Genomic DNA, 26430 nt, shown 5'->3' with positions numbered 1-26430 from the left:
TTTTTGGAAATTCCGCAAACTACTATTTCGTCATTGAAAAAAATCACCCTTGGGTCAGTTAGACAAAAACCAAATATCTTGTTAAAATAAGAACTACAATTAGCTTATGCATTATGTAATTAAAGATTGAATGCTACAGGGTGTTATTTAGTACTTTCAAATGTTTTTTTTGTAAATGTAATTAGTTTCTTTAGTTATTATAAACGTAATAAGTATGTATCATGAAGACAAAAGTGGAACATTTCACAACAAAGTGGCACCAAGTCGATGATATAACAAGTTAGATACGACGAGTCTGAAACTTTTCTTGCTTATTGCTCTCAAAACTTCCGCGTCGTCAGTTGAGAAATAAAATGATAAAACATCACACCTATATACTATCTTTTATTTGCACAAAACTTTAATTTTGTGTCATAAATAAATATATAGAGATAAAATTATATATAACTGGAGTATAACTGTCTCTCAAAGTTTTGTTAGTTTAACTTAAGTTGACTGTCATTTGCTTATGAAATTTGGGACGCAGCTTCTGCATTAAATGTAATAATAACTTTGTATTTATTTTTACTTAAAATCCCACATATATATTCCTTTATAATAGTGAACTAAACATTTAAATAAATACATTAAAAAAGTATTAACATAGTCCATTATTAACAATAGAAAATAGTTTGCATTCAGTTGGTTGAAAATTAAATTAAAGTCTGCAACAAAACTGGCTGGCAGCCAATAAACTTGAGCGTAGTAAATTCTTAAACCGCTAGAGGTCACCACTAATTCCATTTAGCTTTAAAAGATCGAATGAATAATCAAGACAAAGAACGCTAGGAAAGTTGTATTTGGCATTGCTCTAAACAAAAATCATTAAAGTGGAAATAAACAACAGAACACACATTTTCCAGAAATACATATAGAACTTTTTTTAGTATTTACGAACATACAGTTTGTTCATGCACACGTTAAAATGATTTTGTTTGGTGGCTTTGAAAATTGAACTGAGACAAAGTTTTCTTTGTTCATTGTTAATTAAAATTATTTTTATTTAGGATATTATTTTTTGACTTGAAAAATACATCCTTTAAAATACTTGACGCTAAAAGATTTCAATTTTTCGAGACACATATACATTTAACACAGATTTATTATGAAAACCAAAATTACAGATTAAAAAGTGTCGTGACAACTTTTCGTAAGAATTTTTTCCGTCTAGCCCCCTTTCACAACGCGCGATAAGGAACTTCGTTCCATAAATGCAATAAGAAATTACTTATAATATTTGTTGGCCAATCAGAAAAGGCTTAGCAGATGCTACCACTAGCATTCACTGGCCGCCGCGCTGGTTTTCATCCTCCTATTTTAATACGGTACTATATATATGGAAAGTACATATAATGAAAATTTAAAATCGATTTGCTTTGATCCATTGCTCATTTAACTAGAGTGCAATATTCAAAAGCCGCATGGGAAATTGGAAACACGGCCTTCATCAGTACCAACAAAGGGTTTAATTAAATTTGGAAATCCGCGTTTGATGGCTGCGCTTTTGCATTTAGCTTTCAAGTTAAATCAATTTCATCAATTGTAGATTAAAATCCATCCGATATAGGTACCACTATTGCCGTAGTAATAGTTCAAATATCTGTAAACGTGTTGCCGTTGAGGGTCGAGAGAGAAGGAAATGAGAGATTCTTTAAAACCAAACAATAATTTGTTTCTGTACGAATATTTTAACACTGTAAGCTAACGGTTTTAGGAAAAGGCAAGACGTATACATATGCATTAGTGTAGAAAAGCTATAGAGTGAGATGTCAATCAATTCGTATTTAATTTGATATTTAACATGGTAATACATGAATAGAAATGAGAGTGAACATTGTATTGATATATATTTTTTTTAAATTGTACATTATGTTTATTTATTTTTAAATGTTGTTTCGATGTATTACGATTGCAGTTTAAGTATTTATCTGCAATGCGTCTGACTGCAGGTCCACACTCCCGTGCACGCAGCGTGCATTATCACTTTGTACTTCATTGAGAGTAAATATAAAAATTTCAACACTTAAATCATTTATTTTCTATGTATAACCTACTACGAAAAAAAATTAACAATTTTTTCTTATTCATTTTTCTGAATTAGATAAATAACATACAGTACAGGGAAAATACTGAAGTTTGTCTGTTTGTCTACTCGACAGGCCAGATCACTCAAAACCACTTGAAATAAAAGTAAACGTATATTTTTTTTTAAATTTAATTTTACACATAAACAAATACATAACAGTTTGTAAAATATTTGTCGAGCAGTCCTAAGTTTTTTTTTTTTGTAAAAACTACGTTTAATAATGCATTTCTTATGTACTAGATAGACTATAGTATACCTTTAAAACGTAAATTAAGACAGTCCTTCTTAATTTCTTATTTTTTATCTTTTTTACAGCCTGATAAATAAAATTGCTGTATTCCTTCCAATAAAGTGTAAGTTTGTGCGACAAGTTTCGGTACAAACATTTGTTGTCTATACTTGAAGCTGGTACAAGGAATTTAATACAACTTTTCTCATTTATTTCGCACTAAGTTTAAAACGTAACCCGATGCAAGCTGTTGTCAGCTGTCCCCATTCCGCTTTAAATTCAAGCCTTCAGGGCACTTTGTTAGTACTGTTAGAGAGGACTAAAACGACTTTACCTTTTTTATGGCTCGATAAATTAAGGGGTAAAAAAATATTTCGCTTTCCAAATAAGGACATACTGGATATATGGCCTAACGTTTAGCTAGTACGGCGATACATCAGGCTAGTTTAGGAAAAAAGTCGTGTGATTTTTTTTAAATTTTTTTTTTGTTCATTTTCAAATCTTTACAATAGTCAATAATATCGCAACTCAAAAAAATTATAATGTCGCAAGTTACGTAACAAAAAAAAAGAATCAAAAAATTAAAAAATGAGAAACATTTTTTATATTTAATTAGATTTTTTTAATATACTAGAGTACAGTGGTTTCGAGAGGCACAGGGCTAGGCATTGTGACGACGTTGGAGACCTATGTTCAGCAGTAGACTACTTTAGGTTAATGATGATGACGAAGATCATGAGATTTTTAGACCACAAACCTTCCCTGGCATAGTTAGAATATCATCTAAGAAGTTTTATTAGAATTTAACCATTATTTTATAAAAAAAACATGTTACAATTTACTAGTAATTTAAACAATATTTTTTAACCTTCTACTTTTCTATAATGTAATCAGGATGTGAAATACCCTTTATAAAGGATAGTGACTCTAAGCTCTGTATCTAGGTCAGTGAACGATGTTATCTTTTAAGCGATTGGACTGAAGCCAACAAACTTATGCATAGTCTTTAGATTTAAGTTAGAAGATCGTATTATTTTTAATAGATTTTTCTCATGTCTAAAGGTTCATTTGCATATTATCTGTCGCCCGCGATTTAAGTACTAAGAAAGATAACTAAGTTACAATAGATAAGAGGCTTTACTAGAGCAGCGCGAATTGGAAAAAGGCTTTCAACTTAATACCCTACTTAAAAGATTTACTTTTTATTCTATTTCGCTATGTATATTTAATGACAAAAGTAAGTAGTGAAATTTTGAAATTTCACTTTGTTATAATTACTAAACCTAGAGTTAGGAATAAATTGTTTCTGTTTATTTCTCTTTTTCTAGAAAAATCGTTACAATTACATAACTTAATTGTGAAAGATAACGAAATTTCCTACAAATCGATTATCTTACAAATATTATAAACTAGCTTTTACCCGCGACTCCGTCCGCGCGGAATAAACAAATTGCACAAAAGATAAAAAAGTTCCTATGTCCGTCTCCTTGTTCTAAGCTACCTCCCCATCAATTTTCAGCTAAATCAGTTCGACCGATCTTGAGTTATAAATAGTGTAACTAACACGACTTTCTTTTATATATATAGATAGATGTGAAAGTTTAGATGGATGGATGGACGTTTGTTTGAAGGTGTCTCCGGCACGATTGAACGGATCTTGATTAAATTTGGCACAGATGTAGAACATAGTTTGGAAGAACACGTATAGGCTACTTATTCAGGTTTTTATTTTTATTCCGTGCGGACGAAGTCGCGGGCGACAACTAGTTATTTTGTAATTAGCTTTAAAACTTTGTGAACCTTAAAAGTGCACTACATAGTTTTTACGTTGATTATGAATTATAATAGAAATTTTAACAAAGGGCTGGTCGCTTAATTACCGTAACTAGATGGTATTTTACCAGTCACGGTGCTACCCAAGCTGTCTTTTGTTCGGATTATTCTAATTGCTAGATTATACGAGGTGCAAACTTAATGTACTTACATTGTAGACAAAGTTACGTCGGAAATTGAATATTCAAGCGAAGCGCACTGCGGAAGTTAACTTCTATTGGCGTTTGTGTCAACTCATTTTTTACGTCGAAGACCGAGGTAAGTCTGAACATACTGGAAAGAGTAAAAAGAGGGAGAGCTAGATTGATCTAGACCACACTTTACAGACTAGACTAGTCTAAAATCAATTTGTTGAAAGTAACAAAATGTATCATTTAATTGTTTGTACATAAGGACAAACATTTTTGTTTAATTTAACGTTAAGTTACAAGTAAGTTAAGCCTCTGTTTAACTCTGCCGCTTCGACGAATTAAAAATTAATTGCTAGGATAATTAATTTTGCATTAATGTTAATAAAATACACCGAGCGACTCGTTATTTCATCCGCGTAAACTCAACAACGGTTTTGTAATGTGTATTTTAATTTGTGCCGTTCCATTTTTCACCCTTAATTACACAGAGAAATCATTTTTACATTTTTTTTAATTCCGGCCTGATTTAATAAAAACGACACATGTTAATTTAAATTGAAATATGACTTGGATATTTTTTAATTACCGTCACTACTAAAGGCTTCTGAATTTATAAAAAAAAAGTCAATCGAAATTCTCTTTTGAACTTAATTAAAATGGAACGAGTTAATGTTCCTTGTGTTTAGTATTATAATTAATTCGTCTAATAATCAAAGGGTACGATGTTTTTTTTTTATTTGAAACAAATCTTTTTCTTCTGATAATTCTTGCTTTGATGCCATGAAGGTTTTATTTAAAGTTTATGTCAAAACAACAAAGCTATTATCCATCCCTTTCGAACTTCGTTATATAATTTAGTAAATGATTTATGTATGCATAGTTTATTATTATACAATCCCTGCTAATGACCATACTGGAGAAAGTCATACACATTGAATGACTAAGTAAGTTATAACTTGTATAATGGTGTACCAAGTTACGTACATCAGACACAACAAAGTTATCACAGTGATATGATTAATGTTATAATAATTTTGTGATCAGACATCTTACTAATATTATAAATTATAAATGTGAAAGTTTAGTTTGATGGATGTTTGTTAGAAGGTATCTCTGGAACGAATTTTGATGAATTTTTATTACGTTTTATTTTAATTCCGATAGATAGATGTATATTAATAAAACATTGACAATGTTCCAATTATTTTGGATTATTTTATTTCATTTAGATTTAGACTAACAAAACAATATAACCTTATTTACAGCTAAAGCCTACATCAGTTGACTGGCATTTATTGGGTAGATCACCAATCTTTATTGATTGGGGTCTGATTTATAGGTACAACGGTTGGCGAATTGTGTCAGACATTTAGAGTTAAATTTCGAATCCAATTTATATATTGTTTATTTGTTACATAAATTGGCAACATTTGATTTGTTTTACGATTTATTTAAATAACATTTTACGATTTAATACTTCTTACTTGAAAGACACTAAAGTGAATTATGGTATCAAACAAAATTCATGCTATCAAGATATTTATCTTTGTTTTTACAAAAATCTTACCGTGAATGTCTGTTTTTGTGCTGTTAATAATTTATTCACGTTGCAATATTATAAAAGAGGTTTTAATACCTTCTTTGTAAGATATAGTATTACCATTATAGTGGTATTTCTATGTAAGATACTGGCAAGATATTGTTGAGAATAGACAATAAATATTTTATTCTAAAACACATGCGCAAAAGATTAGATAAACCATAAACAGCGTTCCTTTTTCAAAAAGTAATACTCAATTCTATTTGAATATTCATTGGTTCATTATGGAGGTTTACAAATATCAAAAACAGTTTACCAAAACTAACCTAAAATATTTGTTGAACAATCACATAGAAATTATATTACGCTTGAGTTGGTTTTACATCAAATACACTTTTGTTAGGCAAATATCCTGAACTCACCAAGGTTTTATTAATATTGAAATATTATATAAATATTTAGTTTATCGGCGCTTTGTTTCTTTTCGTTTGCATGCATAAGGTAATTTCTGTAAACAACAGATTTCTTGAACTTGGCTTGATGCCAAAGTCAGTTTCGACAAACGTACCGATACAATAATATTGTTTGCTTAACACGTTCCCTGCGCTATTATTTTCAAAGAACTTTCAGCTGGTGCTTTGGAGACCTAAAAGATTTCAAAACTAACCTACCCTTTGGTGCGTTTGAGACCTAATCAGTCTCCTAAAGATACAGTTTTTAAAATAATTTATATCTTCCAAAAAACCAATGACATATATTTCGAAGTTTTTGTGGGTGAAAGATAGCCTATTGCTTTATACTATGCTAGGTTCGCACGCAGTTATGACATTAGAATAAACATAATATGGCAAAGATATAGAACATAGTCTAGAGGAACACATAGGCTACTTATTGTTTTTCTTAAATTCTGGACGAAGTCACGGGTAATAGCTAGATTTTCATAAAATAAATTAAATTCTACAATGACTTATTTTGAAAGGATAATGAAATTAACAAGACAACATTAGGAAAGCGGAATGTATTAACGCGGCCTAACGCGTATAGGTTAACTTCATAAATCTTCCAACTCGAAAGGTAAGGGAAGTCCTTTGTGATCACAACCCGCTTAATTTCTCATCCCATTTGTAGGCAACCGCAATATATTCGCATAACAAAGGCTCAGCTTAGTCATAACTAGAACAGATTAAAAGATTAGTGGACGTTATCTCATTTTTATGCTCGCATATTTGAAATTCTTTTAATTTTGATACCGTTTATAATTGATAAGACGTCTAAAATTACTGATTTGATTTCAATATTTGCCTCATAATTATGAAATACTAGCTTTTGACCGCGACTTTGTGCGCGAGAAATTAAAACTAAAGGTTATATTGCTTGTTATACGAATATCAAGCAGCCGTAATGGCCGCGAGATGTCCATTCATCATCAAAGCGTACTCGAAGATACCGGGTGATGCCACAGATAGACAGAATGAGTGGTAGGACTTAGAATTGGCTACTATCTATTTTTCATACCCCTACAAAGTTGTTGTAACTGTCTTTGGACGGAGCTGCGGGATATATTTACCTATATTATATTTTATAAGAAACTAGTCGTAAAATCACTGGGCTTTAACTAGTACTAATATTATAAATATGAATGTTTAGATGGATGGATGAATGGATGTTTGGAAGGTACCTCCGGAACGGCTCTACGGATCTTAAGAAGATGTAGAACACAGTCTGGAAGAATTAAATAACTTATAGGCTACTTATAAAGTATTTTAATGCCACTCGGATAGTTTCGCGAGCGACAGCTAATCGGTTTATAAATAAAAAAGTAATAAAAACATTCTTTACAAAATTCATGACAAAAGAACTTGGTTGATCGATGACAAGTTAACTCAGAACGACAGCTGCGCAGTTTAATCGAATTAAGCAACTTCGTGACTAAATTGTATTTTGATTTTTATTTAATGAACTTTTTCATCATTTTAAATATTGTTGACAAAGTCGTCTCTAAATACTTTTTAATAATTATTTTTCGGTGGCTTATATCTTCTTAGCGTAAGAGAAGAAGCGATTTATTTTCTTTTATGAAGATTCAGTAAAATAAATTAACAAAAAAGTTAAATTAAAGGTTTTGATTTATAAAGAATATATCTCTTTTTTCTTTAATTTCTAAAAGTCATCTCTCAAGGTGTTTTAAATAATAATTATTGAAACGATAAAGAAAGTCTTATAAACTATTTATTACTTTTAGAGTTCGTTTTATAATGTCCAAGTAAAGTTATGAATAAGCTATTTGGAACTTATTTGCCAAATAAGGTAATCGTTAGTTGATTGGTTATACAATATCCAAATAAGCTGTGAATGGCAAACTATTTTAACTTATTTTTTTTATATCATAAGATGGCAACCAAGCGGTATCATAAAGGTAGGCAATACATCTGCAATCGCGGATGTATATAGGCAGCGAACGCTTCGCTTTTTAGGCGTATTTAAGTGGTCGTTTCCTCGTTTGCCACCTTATGATATAAAAAATAAAACGGCCACATGAATACGACCATATAACAAAGCGGTAGCGGCCCGTAAACATTTGCCGTTGCAGATGCGTTGCCCAACCACAAATGACAGAGGAGTGGACGCACAAAAAGAGAAGGTATATCCTCTTCCTAAGCGTCACCCTTCCCATTCTTTCCTTATAACAAAAGAGTGGAAAGGAAACCAATACTTAAATTAGACCTCCGAATTAGGTGTCAATAAATTTAGTTATTTTCACTTTACTTGGACATTGTGAAACACGTTCTTAAAAAAGTTCAACAACCCTTACGATAATAATAGAAAAGGGCGTAGAAATTGAAAGAAATAGACGTTGGAAATTATATTTTGAGTCCATTTCAGTATAAATTCTATAACACCCACACAGTATTGTGTAAATTGTAAACGTAGAAATCCATTGTCGAAGCACTTGTATAGAAAGATATTGCCATCCCTGTCATTCTCCATGAAAGAAAAAGAGACAGCAATATATCTCAATACAAAGGGCACGGTAGTGGAAGCTCCCAGTAAGCGTGGGAGTGATACGACTGATTGCTCTGAGCGGATAAAGTGAAATGTTTTAGAATACATTGAAATTTCCAAGTATAAATTCTGAATCATCATTGTGTTTCGAAATAAACAAGATATTGTTATATTCCCTAATGGATCTGTATAAAGGATGTTATTATTTTCTAAAAGTTATTTTCTATTATAAAGCCTTAATATTAGGTCCTTACATATGAAATTGGCGTTTTGTATGGGAGGAACAAAAAGTCGAATATTTTTTAACATAATATATTTAATTAATCAAAGTATGAACCATTATTTTCTATGCACTTTTGCCATCTCATAGGTAGTTCATTGATCCCTTTACTAAAAAAAACCAGTCGGACGGGAATCAATAAAATCTTTGAAGGCGATTTGGACTGCCCCATCGGAGTTGAATTTTTTCCCTTGCAAGAAGTTATCCAAATTTCGAAAAAAATGGTAATCTGTTGGAGCAAGGTCCGGGGAGTACGGAGGATGTCTTAGACTTTCCAATTGAAGCTCTTCTAATTTAGTAGCCGTCTGTTGCGCAGTGTGTGGTCTAGCGTTGTCGTGAAGCAGCAGTGGCGTGGAGCGATTGACCAGCCTAGGTTGTTTAGCCGCTAGCTTTTCCATCATGGTTTGCAATTGCTGACAATAGACATCAGCCGTAATAGTCTGGCCAGATTTGAGAAAACTGTAATGAACAATACCGGCACTAGTCCACCAAACGCTTACAAGTAACTTTTTTGGCGTTAATTTTCGCTTGGGGCAAGATTTGGCTGGCTGGCCAGGATCCAACCATTGCGCTGAGCGCTTCCGATTATCGTAAAGAACCCATTTTTCATCACAGGTAATGATTCGGTTTAAAATACCTTCATTATTGTGCCGGTTTAGTAATGTAACGCAACAGTCGACGCGCGTTTGCCGGTTTGCTTCAGTCAATTCGTGAGGTACCCACCTTTCAAGCTTTTTAATCTTCCCAATTTGCTTCAAGTGAATTAAAACAGTTTTATCACTAACATCGCAGCCTGCAGCTAACTCGGACGTGGTTTGCGATGGATCCGCTTCCACAATAGCCTTCAACTCTTCATTATCAACTTGAGTCTCAGGCCGTCCACGGGGCTTGTTCTGCAGATCGAAATTTCCGGAACGAAAACGTTGGAACCAAAAACGAACTGTGTTTTCTTTTGCAACACGACCGCCATACACATCATTCACCCTTCGAGTCGTTTCCGCAGCACTAGTGCCACGGCGGAACTCGTACTCGGAAATAATGCGATATTTTAAGCTTTCCATTTTGTAAAATGAGTGACGCAAACAGAAAAAAACAGAAGAAAAAAAACAAATGAATGACGGTCATCGAACCACAAATACATGAGTCTATAGCTGTACAAATTTGAATTTGGAATTCCTTACCAAAGAGGAGAAATTCGTGATTAAAGTGGCCAGTACGAAAAACGCCAATTTCATATGTAAGGACCTAATATTAATATTTCTGTATTAGTTACGTAGGTACTTAAGGATTGTATAAATGGATGAAAACATTAATTTAAAATACGTTACTCTTCTGACTGACTTCGTTTTTACGTTTTCGCGAAGAATCGTTTAAATTAACATCAACGTAATTTAATTTCAACAGCACTTCGTTAATCCGATACGCTTCGGTGAAATCTACAAATTGAAATTAGAATTTATAATCCAGGATCTTCAGGATAAATGAGTCGCGACTTTGCCTGTTGAAGTTTTTACACGCAAGAAATATGTTAGTTAAAATATAATGTAGACTTTAGGTGAAATTACGATTGAGTATTATGTCCCTAAATTAGCAATTAAAGTAAAATTTTTATTTATCGAATTAAATAAGAAGTTCATTATCCTTAATATAAGTTCTTGATCCAAACAGTGTGTAAAAATTTATTTTAGTAAAAATATGTGTACATTTAATTTTTCACATTACACAAGTTATTTTCCATTAAAATATCTATGTAGTTGTAACTTTATTCATGCAAATATTCCACGCTAGCGTAAAAGTGTTGTATAACTTAGCATTTTTTAATTCTTAGTTATTGGATTTTTTTTCGTAGACTGCACGAATTTAATTTAAATGGTTTTAAAATTTTTACACATCAAAGTTTTATTTCATATGTTTTAATTTAATAGATTTTCCATGTTTAAAGTTTTCTTATATTTAACGTTTAGTAGATGAATTATAAAGTTAAATTTTTTTCAAATTATCTCTCCGATTCCGTTTCTACTTTGGAAACAATATATATAAAAGAAAGTCGTGTTAGTTACACTATTTATAATTCATGAACGGCTGAATCGATTTGACTGAAAATTAGTGGGCAGGTAGCTTAGAACCAGGTAAAGGAAATGGGATAATTTTTACCCCGTTTTCTATTTTTTATTCCGCGCGGACGGAGTCGCGGGTAAAAGCTAGTATGGTATATATGTTGCCATCCTTTTCAATTTCTTTCAAAATAACAGAGATAACAATATTCAGGTTCACACACAGAATACATAAAGTATTGGTAGTTATAAAGTTCTTCTATCAATTATATTGATATATGTGTTTTTTTAAACAACTAATACATATTGGTTTGATTACGTCACTTAACTAATTTTCACGCTATGAAATATAACAGTCACGTTTAATGCTAGATGCACATTTTCGAACAAAAGGACAACGGCCACAAATTTCATATATTTAATAGCCACATAGTTATCAAAAGCCTCCTTTGCAACTAACAAATAATGAAGCGAGCAATTTCTATATCAAAATTACCAAAGCTTGACTATTCATAACGGTAAATGAAATTTCACCGAAATTCAATTTATAAAATATTAAATGTGGCAACATTAAACTGAAATAACATGTTACGTTTTTGTCTTCAACCTTTTTAATTTTGTATTATTTAAATATTCAGAATTTAAACATTAATTAATTTAATCTCTTCCTTCAGTCGGCCTATGCAGTTAAAATTACGAGTGTAGACAAAATTTTAACTGACAGTTAAATTATACAGTTCTCAGTATTGCCTATACACTTCAAATTTATGATCAACAGTTCTATTTTTCGGTTACAATTACAACTATGTAGTAAAAACTAAAGGTGTAATGAATTTAATGAAACACAATATTTAATTACTCATATTTTAAAATGGATACTTATAAAATATTTATTTAATGAAAAAAACTAAATTGAAATGATATTTTTTATTGAATTTATAAATACATTTATTAATTGTAATAAACACAATGAATCCGTATTGTATTATATAATTATATGTTTTGTTTCAAAATTTAATCAATTTAAAATTAAATACTACTATTTATTTAGGCTTATTATCTACTACAATAATTCCATATTGTTGAAATATATTCGTCAGAAATAAATTAAAGTTAAGCTAATTGTTTTCTTGAAAATACTGAACTTTACTTCAACTATTTATAGTACAATTAAGGTTGGACGATGGTCCATTACACGACGACGATTGTCGCAGGACGGTTGAAGTGTTGCGCTTATAATTTTTGCATCTCTTGCTTGCTAAATGGGCAGGTACTACGTCCGTCACTCACGAAGACGTCACGGGGTATTCGATGTACGACCACCGAAACGGTACCATGTGCCCGTAAAATCCGATAATTTTATATGTATAACATAGCAATAGGTAATACAGAGCTTCGTAGTGAAGTTGTGAGGCGTTGCTCTTGCTGTAAGGAATGCCATTTGTACTTTGACGGCCTCTTGGTACAGTATCAGAACTGAAAAATACCAATTTTTTATTGTCTTTTTTTAATATATTTTCACATTAATAGAAAATAAAATGATATTTCTTCGTATTTTCCTCAAAATTCGACAAAAAGTTTCTAAAGGACATCAATGTATCGAAAGCTGCATCGTAAAGTTTCGAAAGCCTAGAGACGTAATGTGTAATGATGTAAAAGAGTGCTGATTTAGCTAAGAACTCTTAAAATCTGCCAATACTTTTTTATTTACTTTGTCAATCTGTATGACCAGTCCTTATTGATTAAATAACCCTGAAATGTTTGTCAAAATCACGCTTATAATTAAAAAGACATTCCAAACACCAACTTCAAACACTTGTCCTGAAAAATAGCCATTTTTAGTTACGATACTGTACCTATGGGCCGTCGGTTTATCAATATCGACAGTAATTAGTGTGTATAGGTGGTGCTTGACAAGGTTCACTAATTTATAATTCAGCGACGAGAGTCCATCTTTATCCATTGTTTTACTAGTTTGCGATAACAGTTCTAACCTGTAACGTGTTTTAATCATGTATTTGTTAATTTATGAGTCACAAAAAGTACCAAAGAATCCGCGATGAAATTCGAGTGGAATGACCACAAATGTACTAAGATATGAAACAAAACTCACCTAAAAGGGTTTTTAAAGGCTTGCTCGTGTTCTAACATAATGTATTTTGTTATTACCAGGTTGGCATATCTTGTAAAGCCGTAGAATACATTTCGTACTCTGCGTGAATAGTAAGATGGTTAATATCAACTAAAATACATTTACATCTAACAATCAAACTACGGTAAATCTTATGATTGACTGTAGTTTGTGCTTTTAAAGTAACATATGCAGTGGAAACTGTATAAGCGAGAATATCGAGTTAGAGAGAAGCTGTTATAAGAGAGATCACGGTCCCTGGGACGCTCGTTTATGCAGGTTCGACTGATTATGTATTTTATATACCTTTTATACATGTCGTCGTCTTCTCCGCCCCATCCCCAATATCTGTTGGAGAATCCATTTACTTTTGTGAATTGCTCCAATGTCAAGGCTGTTACTCCACCAAAAACATTCTGTACCCTTAAACATTTAAGTTTCTGAGTTCGAATCGTTTTAAATATGTATACCTTCGAGCTGGGATGGCGAACCAATAGCTCGCGTGACGCTCGCCAGGACAATATTTTTGGCACGTCACTGATCACCAAATTTATTATGGACTATGCAAAAAGTATAAAATAGGTATAATATAAGGAGCGAACACGAGTAATCCCTAGGCTACGAAATTTTTGCAACAATCACAAATTCAAAATTAATTTAATGGCATGTCTATGACCTCATTATGGATTTCTTATGAAAAATAGCACGTTGATACGAAAAGGTTTGCTATCCCTGCAATATAACAACTAAATTCCTGAACTAAATAATTTTATTACTAAGTTGGTCTTATATAGTGTTAAGTTAGATAAAAGCAATTGTATTTTGATCATGTAAAGATAATTCTACCATACAAAGGATTTGCTCCATATAAAATCTTCACTGTTGGCAAGTCATTCGGTTTTAGTAACCTAGAGTGTCCTCTGTCGGAGTATTCATTTAAATCACTAATTGTTGCCTGCGACTTCATCCGCGCGAAATTAAAAAATCTAGTAATAAAAATATAGCCTATGTCACCCGAGGAAAATCCAGAAAAAAAATACATATAATTTTTTTTGATATTACATACAGACGATCCATTTTTATTAATACGTATAGATTTCATATTCATTATAATTAAAATGTACCTGATAATATCAATAACTTGTTAAAAACTTACTTATAATTAAATTTATCTATCAGTACGGACATATGCAGGGGATTTTCTTGACAGCGGTACAAGTTCCTCTGATCCAACGGCAGCAGGTCTATGTCGTGGAATATAAAGCATTGCCACCCACCCGCCTTTTGTTTCTGACTCTCCACGAAACCTACGTTCATCAACTTCGCTCTATTAAATGATTTGTATCCTAAAGAAAAAAAAATATTAAAAGATTAAATTGAAAAAGTTGTATCTTTGTAATTCATGTTCTGTCTGTCTTTACCCCACTCTATGGTTATCCATTCGTCCACGTCATTTTAGTCTAAGAATGTCACCTTACATGTTAAATTTGGATGAATATTTGTTACTCGGTAACTCTAGAATTGTTGAACGAATTTTTATGAAATTTAAAACGTATATAGATTACATTCTGAAATAGAACATAGGTAACTTTTCACCCTTTCAAATTACGATTTTCGTGCGATAAGTTTTTTTTTCTAATAACTTAATACCGTCACAACGTGGAGCATTGTGGTCCTGGATTCACGGGCTTTGATAATTATAATCAGCTTCTATGTTCATACAAAGTATAGATGTAAACAAGTATGTCTTACGATATTGTTCTATAACATATATCCCATATTCTATTTGTTGCTTCATCAGAAAAGGATGAATGTGATTTAAGAAGATGGGCAAATGCTGATCTCGATCTCTGTAGAAGAAAATACTTAATTATAACCTAAAATAAAATTGTGTTCGACGCAGCGATACGCGAGATGTTAAGAGTCACCAAGTTATTTGAAGTAAATCCCAAAATAATAGGATCGGAAATGAGTGTTTGTATTTTACTGCAACTCCGTCCGACTTCAATATTTGAGCTATTAAGTAGGGATAAAATTTGTTGAAATTTAATGGCAGTTCCGAAGAATAGCGCGTATAAACAATTTATATATACTTGTTATATTGGGTTTTCACTACCATACCTGTCTGTAATAAATATTGTAAAAACAGATTCGAGTCATTCGTTAAGTCGTTCATTGAATCAAATAGAAATTTAAGGCATGTTTTGTTTAGTGTTTTCGCAGTGAAATCCTTTCAAATAATGTGGAAAACTTACCGATATGGCACTATAATTGCAACTTTCTGCCTTGCGGTGCAATTCGGAGGCGCATACTGTCCACCTAACTTGACTTCAGGGAATTTTTTTTCAACGTAATATAGATATAATTCACTTTTATTCACTTTAATTGGCCCTGAAATAATAAAAATAAACTGAAGACGGTGGATGTTTTGATTAAAAGATTTAAAATATAAAAAAATTGGAAGCCATAGTGTTTGTAGTATTCAATTCGATTTACATTTAATTTATAGTTTTTTTTTTATTAAACTAGAATGAAACAAAGCTTAATATAGAGAATAATATTTCTCATTAAACCATAGACAAAATGGAATTATATTTCTTAATAGAACTAATAAATTCAAAAATATTTCATATAAAAGATTATTTAAAACTTGAAAACTACTAAGTAACTAACTTAAAAACTAGTATTATTAAATATGACTTAAAATGACTCATTTTTTTAACAAAATAATCGAAAAATTAAACATCGTTATAGGCACAATGTATGAAATTTGACGTTTGTTTAACTTGATTTCGACGTTGGATTCAAATAAATACACTTATTAATTTATGTAACAATATTTCCAGGAGATGAAGAATTGTATGTAGGAGGTGATTTTAATGGACATGTTGGGAGAACGAATACAGGGTATGAGAGAGTCCACGGAGGCTGGGGGTTTGGGATAAGAAACAATGAGGGAGAGTATTTACTAGATGCAGCTATTGCATATGATTTGGCAATTACAAATACATTTTTTCAAAAGAAAGATCAACATTTGATAACTTATAAAAGTGGCGGTAAAGCAACCCAATTAGATTATATCCTTACCAGAAGGGACAAATTGAACAGTGTCAAAAACTGCAAAATTATACCGGGAGAAAATTTAACAAGTCAGCACCGACTTTTAATAGCGGAATTCAAAATTAAAATAAAATCAACCAAGCACAAACCTAAAACCCCCAGTAAAATAAAATGGAGTATGCTAGAAAGGCATGAATGTGCAAAAGAATTTTGTAAGCAAGTAGTGGATAAAATGATAGAAATGAATGATATGAGTGGGATGACAGTAAATGATAGTTGGAATGAAATGGCCAGTTGTGTTAGGAATGTGGCAAAAAGTATACTGGGAGAGACAAAAGGTAAAGGGAAAATTGATAGAGAAACTTGGTGGTGGAGTGCAAATGTGCGTGAGGCTTTGAGTGAAAAGAAGAGAGCATTTAAAGAGTGGCAGGGTGTGGATGATAATGATAAGGATTTGAAAGAGAATAAAAGGCAGTTATATAAGGAGTGTAAGCGATTTACTAAGAAAGCCATCGCAACTGCTAAGGCACAGGCACAAGATAAATTATATGAATCCCTGAACAGCCCGCCGGGACAAAAACGCCTGTTCCGTATAGCAAGAGAGAGAGAAAGGAATGCAAGAGATGTAAACCACATCAAGTGTATTAAAGACGATGAAGGAAATGTATTGACGGATGATAATGATATTAAACAGCGTTGGAAGGATTATTTTGAAAAATTGATGAACGAAGAGAATATTTGGAGTGGAGTGTTGGAAAAAGTGCCGGTTAATATTGGTATGGTGAAAGAGATTAGCGTGGATGAAGTAAAGAAAGCTGTGCAAGGTATGAAGAACGGAAAAGCAGTTGGGCCGGATGGAATACCAGTGGAAGTATGGAAGCTCCTAAAGGCGGACGGATTGGTGTGGCTGACTCTATTCTTCAACAAGTTGTTACAGGAAGAGGTGATTCCAGATGAGTGGTGTAGGAGTTCGCTGGTGCCAATTTTTAAAAACAAGGGTGATGTACAAATCTGTAACAACTATAGAGGAATAAAGCTCATGTCACACAGTATGAAAGCTTGGGAGAGAGTGGTGGACGGAAGAATAAGAGAGGAGAGTGAGGTAACTCGGAACCAATTTGGGTTTACACCAGGACGGGGGACTACGGATGCCATTTTTGCTATTCGCCAACTTTGCGAGAAATATAGGCGTGTGCATAAAAACCTGCACATGGTGTTCGTAGACCTCGAAAAAGCATACGATAGGGTTCCGAGGAAGGTTTTGTGGTGGGCTTTGAAAGTGAAAGGAGTGCCTGGGAAATACCTGCAGCTTATTCGTGCTATGTATTGTCGAGCCAATACACACATCCAGTCCGCTGTTGGCGATAGTGACAGGTTTGGTGTCTCGGTAGGCCTACACCAGGGTTCGGCTTTAAGTCCGTATCTCTTCCTCCTGGTAATGGATGCGCTAACGTCAGACATACAGGAGGAAGCACCCTGGTGTATGCTTTATGCTGATGACATCGTGCTTGTCGGGGAGGATGAATGCGAGGTGCAGAGCAGGTTGGAAAAATGGCGAGATAAATTGGAGAGAGCTGGTCTTAAAATCAGCAGAACCAAAACTGAACATTTATTCTGCGATTTTGGTGGTCCGACCAGCTTTTCTCCAATCGCTTTAAATGGTGTTGACCTACCAACCTGCTCCGATTTTAAGTACCTCGGTTCACTCGTCCAATACGATGGTGGTGTTGACCGGGATGTGAAAAGCCGAATAAATGCAGGTTGGATGAAATGGCGACAGGTCACCGGTGTGACTTGTGATCCAAGAATGCCACCCAAGCTTAAGGGACAGATCTACAAGTCAATCGTAAGACCTGTCTTATTGTACGGATCTGAATGTTGGGCCACCAAGGTTTCGGATGAAAGAAGATTGCATGTAGCTGAGATGCGTATGCTAAGATGGATGTGTGGTGTGACAAGAAAAGATAAAGTTAAGAATGTGCATATCAGAGGAAGTTTGAAAGTAGCGCCAGTTATCGAGAAATTGAGGAGCAGAAGGTTAGCGTGGTTTGGACATGTTATGCGGAGGGATGATAATCATATAAATAAAAAAGTAATGAGATTGAATGTGGATGGCTATAAAGGTAGAGGAAGACCAAAGAAAGTATGGATGGATTGTGTGAAAGAGGATATGCGTAAGAAGGGGGTAAATTCAGATATGACGGCTGATAGAGATGTATGGAGGAGTAGTACATACTGTGCCGACCCTCCATAGGGATAAGGGCAGGTTGATGATGATGAATTTATGTAACAATAATTACCTAGTCCCGGAGGCACCTCGGGACAAAGTGGTAGAGGTGTTTTTGTCGTTTTTAAAACGCGCTTTTTTATTGTCTTATTAACTCTTGGTACTGCCTTAACAGCTAGAAAAGAAGCAGTGTACCCTTTTGCTCTATTTTTAGTTGTATTCAAAAAATGTTTATTAGTACTGTTTATTTGATTAGAATCTTTGTTAAATGTATTTCTGGTATACGTTACGTTGTTGGCCTCAAAGTTAACTTCAGTTGGCCATTTTTGAGACCACAAAAAGGATGTCTTAGCACTGGAAAATTAAAAATTTAAACGATGCAAAATTATAATAATAGGCAACTCTACTGTCATATTAATTCCAATGATTATGTTTTGCAGAAATGTTGAAATAAAATATTTTATTAACTCGAAAAAAGCAATCGTAGCAATAAGAAAAATCGTTACTAGTAGCAAACTGAACACTAAAAATAATAAAGAGTACTTCTAAACAGTTTATTTTGAGCCTTATATAAATAATGTGTATATACTTACTAGATAGATTTCGTGACGTTTTCCGGATGTATGTAGGATCTTAATAGAGAGGCGTCTAGTAAGCTAAGGAAGTATACCACGGTCGATAGAAGCAACACCAGTAGTAAAAGTAAACGGATAGTCTGCGACAACCACCAGAAGGTTACTGGCCCACGCATTTTCTTTTACAATAATGCTACTAGAATTAAAACTTATTGTCACAAATTATAGTATAAACAACTAATTTATTGACTCTAGTTGACGTGTTAATGACATTAGCTCCAAGCTCAAGTCTGCGCAAAATAAGATTAACAAATATAATAATTCTAGAACATATCTATAAAATTAAACTTTTACTGTAATAATTAAAAAAATAATTGTTTTTATGAATACCATAAAAATAACATACCTGTTATTACACACAGAAAATTTCCTGGATGACAGAAAAATATAACCTAAATAATGTCGGTTTCTGACGTTTTGTTATTGTCAAGTCGTTTTACTACCATCGCAACGAAAAGTCACGTGCTTAATAGAGATTCTGGTGAGCATCATTATCAACCTGGTTTTATCCACTGCTGAACGTAGGCCTCCCATATCTAGGCATAAATTCTGATGATAAGATCTTTAATTAATCAAAAACAAAATCTGGTAAACACTCTGAAAACTAGAGCTATGTTGTAACAATATAAAATGGAGAGTGTAAAATTAAACGACAATAAATAGCATCTTAAGTATTTTAATAGAATTATTATTATACATTGATTTAACAGTCTTCATTACCTATTGGATAAGTATCTATTTTCTGACCACATATATTTTAATATAGGATTAGAGGATATTTAAGGTATCTCAACTATTTATCTAAATTTGCGTTTACACTTGTAACATTAATGTAAAAAACACGCTAGAATATTTGCTTTCTAAAGTCTTTAACTGCAACAAAAAATCTCGTTCACAACTTCAAGGAGATTATCACTAGGAAACTTTTAACGTTAACACTCTGGATGTGCTTCACTGACATATAGAAGAATAGGTCGCTGCTTGAAAACGACAGTTTTTACTTCTTTTCAATCTAAACGCGCCTGTTTATGATCTGATAGTTTATTCTATCTCAATTATTAGTTGGAATCTTCACCACCGCTACTAACCGCGCATCAACGCCAAAGTGGTGAAAATCAATTAGGCACAAAATGCCACGGCATACAGCCTCTCCATGTATACAGCATAACAATGACAGCACATGGGCATGGCATAATTGCGTGTTGGTTATCGTTCGCCAAACAAAAGTTTGACGAAATACTGCCATCAGCTGGGCTCATCTATATTGGCGACGATAAGCGTATACAGATGATGTTGGGTTACCTTTACGAGCTTGTATTCGAGAGTCGAGAGTCCATCACTCTTTAAAATTTTACTAGTCTGCGTTAACAGTTGGTATCTGAAAAGAATATGAAATAAAACATCTTTAACTCCTAGGAATCGTTTTACTACCGCACTCAGAGTAAGAGTCGTGGTCACTAAGCGACTAATTAAGTAACCACGGTTTATGTGCGGCAGTAAGTGTGATCTCAAGTGTGATCATGGATTTTTTTCAATACAATGAAATTCAAAATGTTAATGCTAAGTTTAAAATATTTTGTATTCTTTTTAGAATAAAAGAAGTTTTAAGTAGATTTATACCTAGTTGTTAAGATATAAACTTTATAATTACTTTGAAAGAAAATGTTATAAAAATTCACCTCTTAGGATTTGCTACCGAAGGCTTGTGCTCCAACATGGCGTATTTCGCTATTGATAAGTCGTCGTATCTCGTTAAATGGTAATTCATTTTATTTAACCTGACCAAAATATTAAAAATAAGGGTTATTTGTTTTTAATGTTCCCACAGAGTTCACATATTTAATATAATAGAATCTTTATACATTTCTTCATCTTTATTTACCTGCGAAACATGTCATCGTCTTCTCCGCCCCAACCCCAATATTTGTTGGAGAATCCGTTTACTTTTGTGAATTGTTCTACTGTCATGGCCGATACTCCTCCAAATATATCTTTATAAGGTAACCTAAAATATAAACTTGTTATGTCTTTTTTAAGTTTAACTTAGATGTGTTCAGTTACAACGTAAGTTAATTTGAAGTTATGAGTAGATCTTTAGGTAAAAAAACTCACTTATAGTGAAATTTATCTATCAAGGCAGACATATGTCTGGGTTGTTCTGGACAATGGTATAAGTTCCTCTGATCCAACGGCAGCAGGTCTATGTCGTGGAATATAAAGCATTGCCACCCACCCGCCTTTTGTTTCTGACTCTCCACGAAACCTACGTTCATCAACTTCGCTCTATTAAATGCTTTGTTACCTGTAATGTAGCATGGAAAATTAGATAACAAAATTATTCAGGAATATAACAAAAACAAAAAAAAAATGACAATTAACACTATTTTGACGATAATATTACAGATAACGGAAGAATCTATAAAGGAAATAAGAAGGAATGTGTAGGGAAAGGCAGGGTAATAAAAATGAATTAGAATTAACTAGTTAAATCATGATAATATAGGGAGATAATATACTTCACTATTATTTCAAGTACTACTTGAGTAGATAAATAACTCACCATATTGCTCTACGATAAATATTCCATATTCTATTTGTTGTTTCATTAAGAATGGATGAATGTGATTCAAAAATACGGCCAAATGCTGCTCTCGATCTCTGCAAAAAATAAAATATTATAAGGACGAAAAGAAAACTTACGATTTTAGTTATTTTGTACGTTATACGTACGTACGTAGTGAAAGTTACCGGAACTTCGATTACACTGACCTGCATTCTAGGCTCCATTAAATAACACATTGAAATCATTTTGTTCAGAAATTTTTAGTTAATTTGTTTTTTACAAAGTTTTCTCGACTGTCCTTCTGAATCTGTACAATAGGACTTTTTTTTCAGTACTTAATTTTAAATTGACAAATACGTGCTTACCTGTAGGGTACAATAATAGCTACCCTATGCCTAGCAGTGCAATTCGGTGGTGCATACAGCCCACCAGGATCAACCTCTGGATACTTTGTTTCAACGTAGTCTAGCTGTAATTCAGTTTTATTTGCCATAATTGGACCTGAAACCATCACGCGATTAGTTTTTTCTTTTAGAAACAGCAGTTATTTTGTGTCCACAGCACCATTGGATCCACCAAAAACAAGTCTACTACTACTACTACAATTTTGATAAATTACTGCTCTTATTTGATTTCATCCAAAGTGTATGAGGGAATTTAGTTAAACATTGTATTATTTGGTATTAACTTTAGTTATAAGTTATATTACATTTTTGCATTTAATACATTACCTAGATCAGAAGGACTTTCTTCACAAAGAGGTAGCGGTGGTTCGGTCGTATTAGAAATAAGCTTTTCTATTGTTTTATTTGTTAATCCTTCTTCAATCCTCGAAGCCAGATATATGGTATTGTCTTTTTCAGTCGCCTCGTTGTCTATATTTATATCTATAGTTTTATTTACAGTAACGCTTTCAGCTTCGTTGTTTTTATCTTGAGTTGTCTTCGTCATTTGTTTAGCCCAATTAAATCTCATGGCACTGTTTAAGAAAAAGTTTTATTTTTACTTTAAAATAGAGAACTGTAATTTTTCAGGAGAGTATTTTTTTTATAAATCTTGGATCAATCGATTTGTCTAATTGTCAATTCTTTTTATTAGGTCTCGCACGCTCACTTGTCAGACGAAATGCGGAATAGCTACCACTTCACGCCTTTCTTTTGTGTGTCGTGATATTTCACCGATCAAGCCGGTAACTGAGTTGCTGCTGGCATCCACCAATGTCTGTGTCTAATTTTTATTTTGATATAACGCAACAACAAAACTTATTAAATACACTTATTTTTAAATCTCGAAGCTTCAAGAGTTCAAGAGTACTTACTAGAAAGAAGATTGCGAGTCGTTGTGCAGGTGACGGATGGACCTCAAGACAGAGGCATCCAAAATGGAGCCGAAGAGGTACTCCATTGCCACCAAAGCGAGCACCAGAAGCAAGAGATAGCGGACCACCCTCGACCCCCGCCAGCCGCTATTAGCGGTGCCCATTGACACATTTGGCATGCACTTGAATATTTCTATTCCTAAATGTAATAGTTAATTAAAAATGACAACCAATATACATCTGTAGCGGTCTATGGTACTAAGTTTTGAAAGAATCAATGACACCGACATACATAAAGGTAACAATTTATAGTACAAATAAAAGATTTTTGGAAAAGATTGAAATAGACTTACCTCTAATATGAAATGATGTAAAAAAGTTGCTATACGCTGTTCAACCATCATTAGTGTAGCCACAAAGGTACTCTGTATTTGTTACATCTGAAAAATAAAGAAACGAATAGTTACATAGGGCATAATTTTTCATTATATCGACGCTGGAAAGCATAAACGCTGTAACCCTTGAAATCGCGAATATGTTTTTCACACGTTAATAATTTCAACCATTATCAAACGATAGTGATTTTATTATAGGTTAGCACAAACTACACAACATTGCTAAATACCGCATGCTTGTAGACGTATCAGCTCACGAGTTATCATTTTTTGGCTCTCCTGTAAAGTTCATACTTTCGGGGTTACAGCGTTTACGCTTTCCAGCGTCGATATATATCTGTAGTTACTCGACTCTACATATGATTATGTAGTAACAATAAGTTTTCAATAATTTTATTTGATTTAGTCTGTCGCTTTCGTAATTTTAAAGTAAAAATTTTGTCTTGGTACAGTCGCCTTCCTATGTGGTGTTACAGTTATAGAAAAGTTGCTTGCCTTGTTAATTGTAAATTCTACAGTACTTAAATGATATGGATATTTTAATTATACATATTAAATGAAAAACATTTAGCGGCGTTACTTTCGTACAATCATATTGAAAAGTAGCATTAGAGTTGTAACATCGCAAGCAAAGGCTACTGTGTTATTCGTACTTTAATGTTTTCTCAATGACTAACTGTCACCCGCGGCTCCGTCCGCACGGGTTAAAAAACTTAATAAGTAGCCTATTGTTTTTACAGAATATTTAATTAATTTATTTATTTATTCTTTAGCACTTTTATAAGTACAAGGAGGACTTAATAATATGTTGAACATCTGTGCCAATTTTCATCCAGATCCGTTGAGCCGTTACGGAGATACCATCAAATAAACATCCATCTATCTAAACATACGCTTTTATAATATTAGTAAGATAATGTATGTTGATTGGTTTTGTTATCATGAAACTTGCGTCATATTACTCCTGGTTCATATTAATAATTTCCATGTCTGGTAGGTAATATAGATAAAATGCATTGCTTTATAACAATTGTATTAATTATTACAATCTTATCCTTTGAATCTTATCGCGATTCAGAGTTTTGAGTGGTAATAATAGAACAACTAATGTGGAACTAACTAGTCCAATTAAAAACAAACTAACTCCACTACTTCAACATTTGTCATTCCTAACGACCTGATCTGAAATTAGATTTAGCGGAAACTAGTTACTTTTTTGATACAAGCTAAAAAGTAGAAATTAAAGTCTTGTAGTAATTACATTTTTACCGAAATTGATATAAACAATAAACAGCATACTCAGTCTGGTAAAGGTTTCCGTTACCGAAACATCTATTATAACAATTTAACCATAATTCAAAAAATAAAAAAATAAAAACCCGACTAACTAAAACAAATTCCAGGTTAAACCTGACAAATAATAATTAATATTGGACTCGAGATTTCAGTGTTTTTTTTTTAATATCGTTGTTTTGAAGGCCAGTAAAAAGCATGATATTACTTACAATAAATCTATATGTGTACCAAAAGTACAATAACAATTTCACTGCATATTCACACAAATTCTAAGTTTTAACACGAAGAATAATAAAACTTGTCTTCCTAACTTAATACAACATGAAACAGACACCTCACCTCGCCCACTGATAATCAACTTTATCCGAGCATAGTTTTATGAAAAGCATTTGAACACATGGCTTATCGGAAACGTTTTACCAATATCTAAATAACGTACTTAAATAGATAATTCTGAGAGTTTATTAGCGCTTGCAATTGAATAATTCTCTGATTTTTGTATTATACTCGTAATAATACTAATTAGAAAAGAGTTACACTCAAATATAGTAAGCAATCCGTTGAGCCGTTCCAGAGTAACCTTCAAACAAACATCCATCCATCCATCCATCTAATAATTTGCGATTACTATAATGTTTGTAAGATTAGTATATGTACAAACACAACGAAAGTGTTTATAAAATCTATACGTTCAAGTTAGTTTTATTTAAAAACATAATTAATGATATTTTTGTTGCTTGTCATTAAACTTTACTTACGGCATGAAATTAATAAGGATAGAATCTTTATTTTTAACTGTGTGTAACATATAATTTGTAATTCCGTTTTTCCTGTTTCGAGATATGTTTTTATTTTTGAAAATAATTCATGTTTTCCAAATAATTTACTACCGGCATTGAGTAATCAAAATACATAAATAGGTCAGATTATGACTAAAGATTTCACTGTTATGAAATCTTTAGTCTTAATCTAATCGAATTCTGATAATTAATTTCAGTTTTTATGATGTCAGCTTTTTACATGTCCGTTTTATGATGTTTCATTCATTTCGTATTTCATTTGGCGGTCAAGTTTTTTTTTACTAACTATTTAAATATATTAAAAAAGTGAAGAATAACACGATTCCTTGAACCATTACTAAAGTATTTTATTTTAAAGTGGTCTAAATCTTAAAAATTTGTTCTAGGCTGAATGGCAGACTTATGTTTAAGATGAAAATCTTTAGTCATTGTATTTTAAGTTTTGCCTTTATTAATTAATCCTAATTAATAGCGCCTTGTTAAAAATAATAGAAACGTAACATACTTTAAAGATTGCTTATTTTATATAAAGTTGATAACATTTTTAAAAGGATAAAGTTTAAACAACGTCAGGTGTGTTATTTTTGTGCTGTTTAATTTATCATATACTACTAGCTGTCGCTCGCGACTCCGTTCGCGCGCTATTATTTATGAAAAATAGATAGTAGCCGTTTCTTAGACCTACTGAAAATGACTAAAAATTGCATAAAAATCGGTTAAACCGTTTCGAAGGAGTGTTGTAACTAACATTAGAATTTGAAATATAGGAAATAAAAGTAATGGGAGTTTTAGAACATTTATATTGTTCAG

At 32.6% G+C, this 26430-nt stretch overlaps 2 protein-coding genes and 1 long non-coding RNA gene across 3 annotated transcripts; all 3 read right to left on the bottom strand.

The window, feature by feature from the left end:
• Positions 1-12322: 12322 nt before the first annotated feature.
• On the bottom strand, positions 12323-16213 carry LOC106710215 (beta-1,4-N-acetylgalactosaminyltransferase bre-4-like). Its single transcript, XM_045681379.1, has 8 exons — positions 16162-16213; positions 15582-15717; positions 15079-15176; positions 14483-14672; positions 13633-13749; positions 13309-13407; positions 13052-13189; positions 12323-12671 (listed from the first exon to the last, which is right to left on the bottom strand). Exons 1-8 carry the CDS (start codon positions 16211-16213, stop codon positions 12482-12484), a joined length of 1020 nt encoding a protein of 339 aa, XP_045537335.1. The 3' UTR covers positions 12323-12481.
• A 2478-nt stretch (positions 16214-18691) lies between these two features.
• LOC106710249 lies at positions 18692-19677 on the bottom strand. The gene is made up of 3 exons (XR_001356973.2): positions 19595-19677; positions 19207-19384; positions 18692-18967 (listed from the first exon to the last, which is right to left on the bottom strand). It is a non-coding gene; the product is annotated as an uncharacterized LOC106710249 (long non-coding RNA).
• A 392-nt stretch (positions 19678-20069) lies between these two features.
• On the bottom strand, positions 20070-25173 carry LOC106710232 (beta-1,4-N-acetylgalactosaminyltransferase bre-4-like). Its single transcript, XM_014502236.2, has 10 exons — positions 25030-25173; positions 23483-23569; positions 23130-23328; positions 22543-22790; positions 22177-22312; positions 21809-21906; positions 21361-21550; positions 21131-21253; positions 20928-21026; positions 20070-20626 (listed from the first exon to the last, which is right to left on the bottom strand). The coding sequence occupies exons 3-10, from the start codon at positions 23306-23308 to the stop codon at positions 20494-20496; spliced, it is 1206 nt and encodes a 401-aa protein (XP_014357722.2). The 5' UTR covers positions 23309-23328; positions 23483-23569; positions 25030-25173; the 3' UTR covers positions 20070-20493.
• Between the last annotated feature and the right edge of the window lie 1257 nt (positions 25174-26430).

Source organism: Papilio machaon, chromosome 15 (assembly GCF_912999745.1).
Source record: "Papilio machaon chromosome 15, ilPapMach1.1, whole genome shotgun sequence".
NCBI lineage: Eukaryota > Metazoa > Arthropoda > Insecta > Lepidoptera > Papilionidae > Papilio > Papilio machaon.
This window is presented reverse-complemented; position numbering and strand designations above follow the sequence as displayed.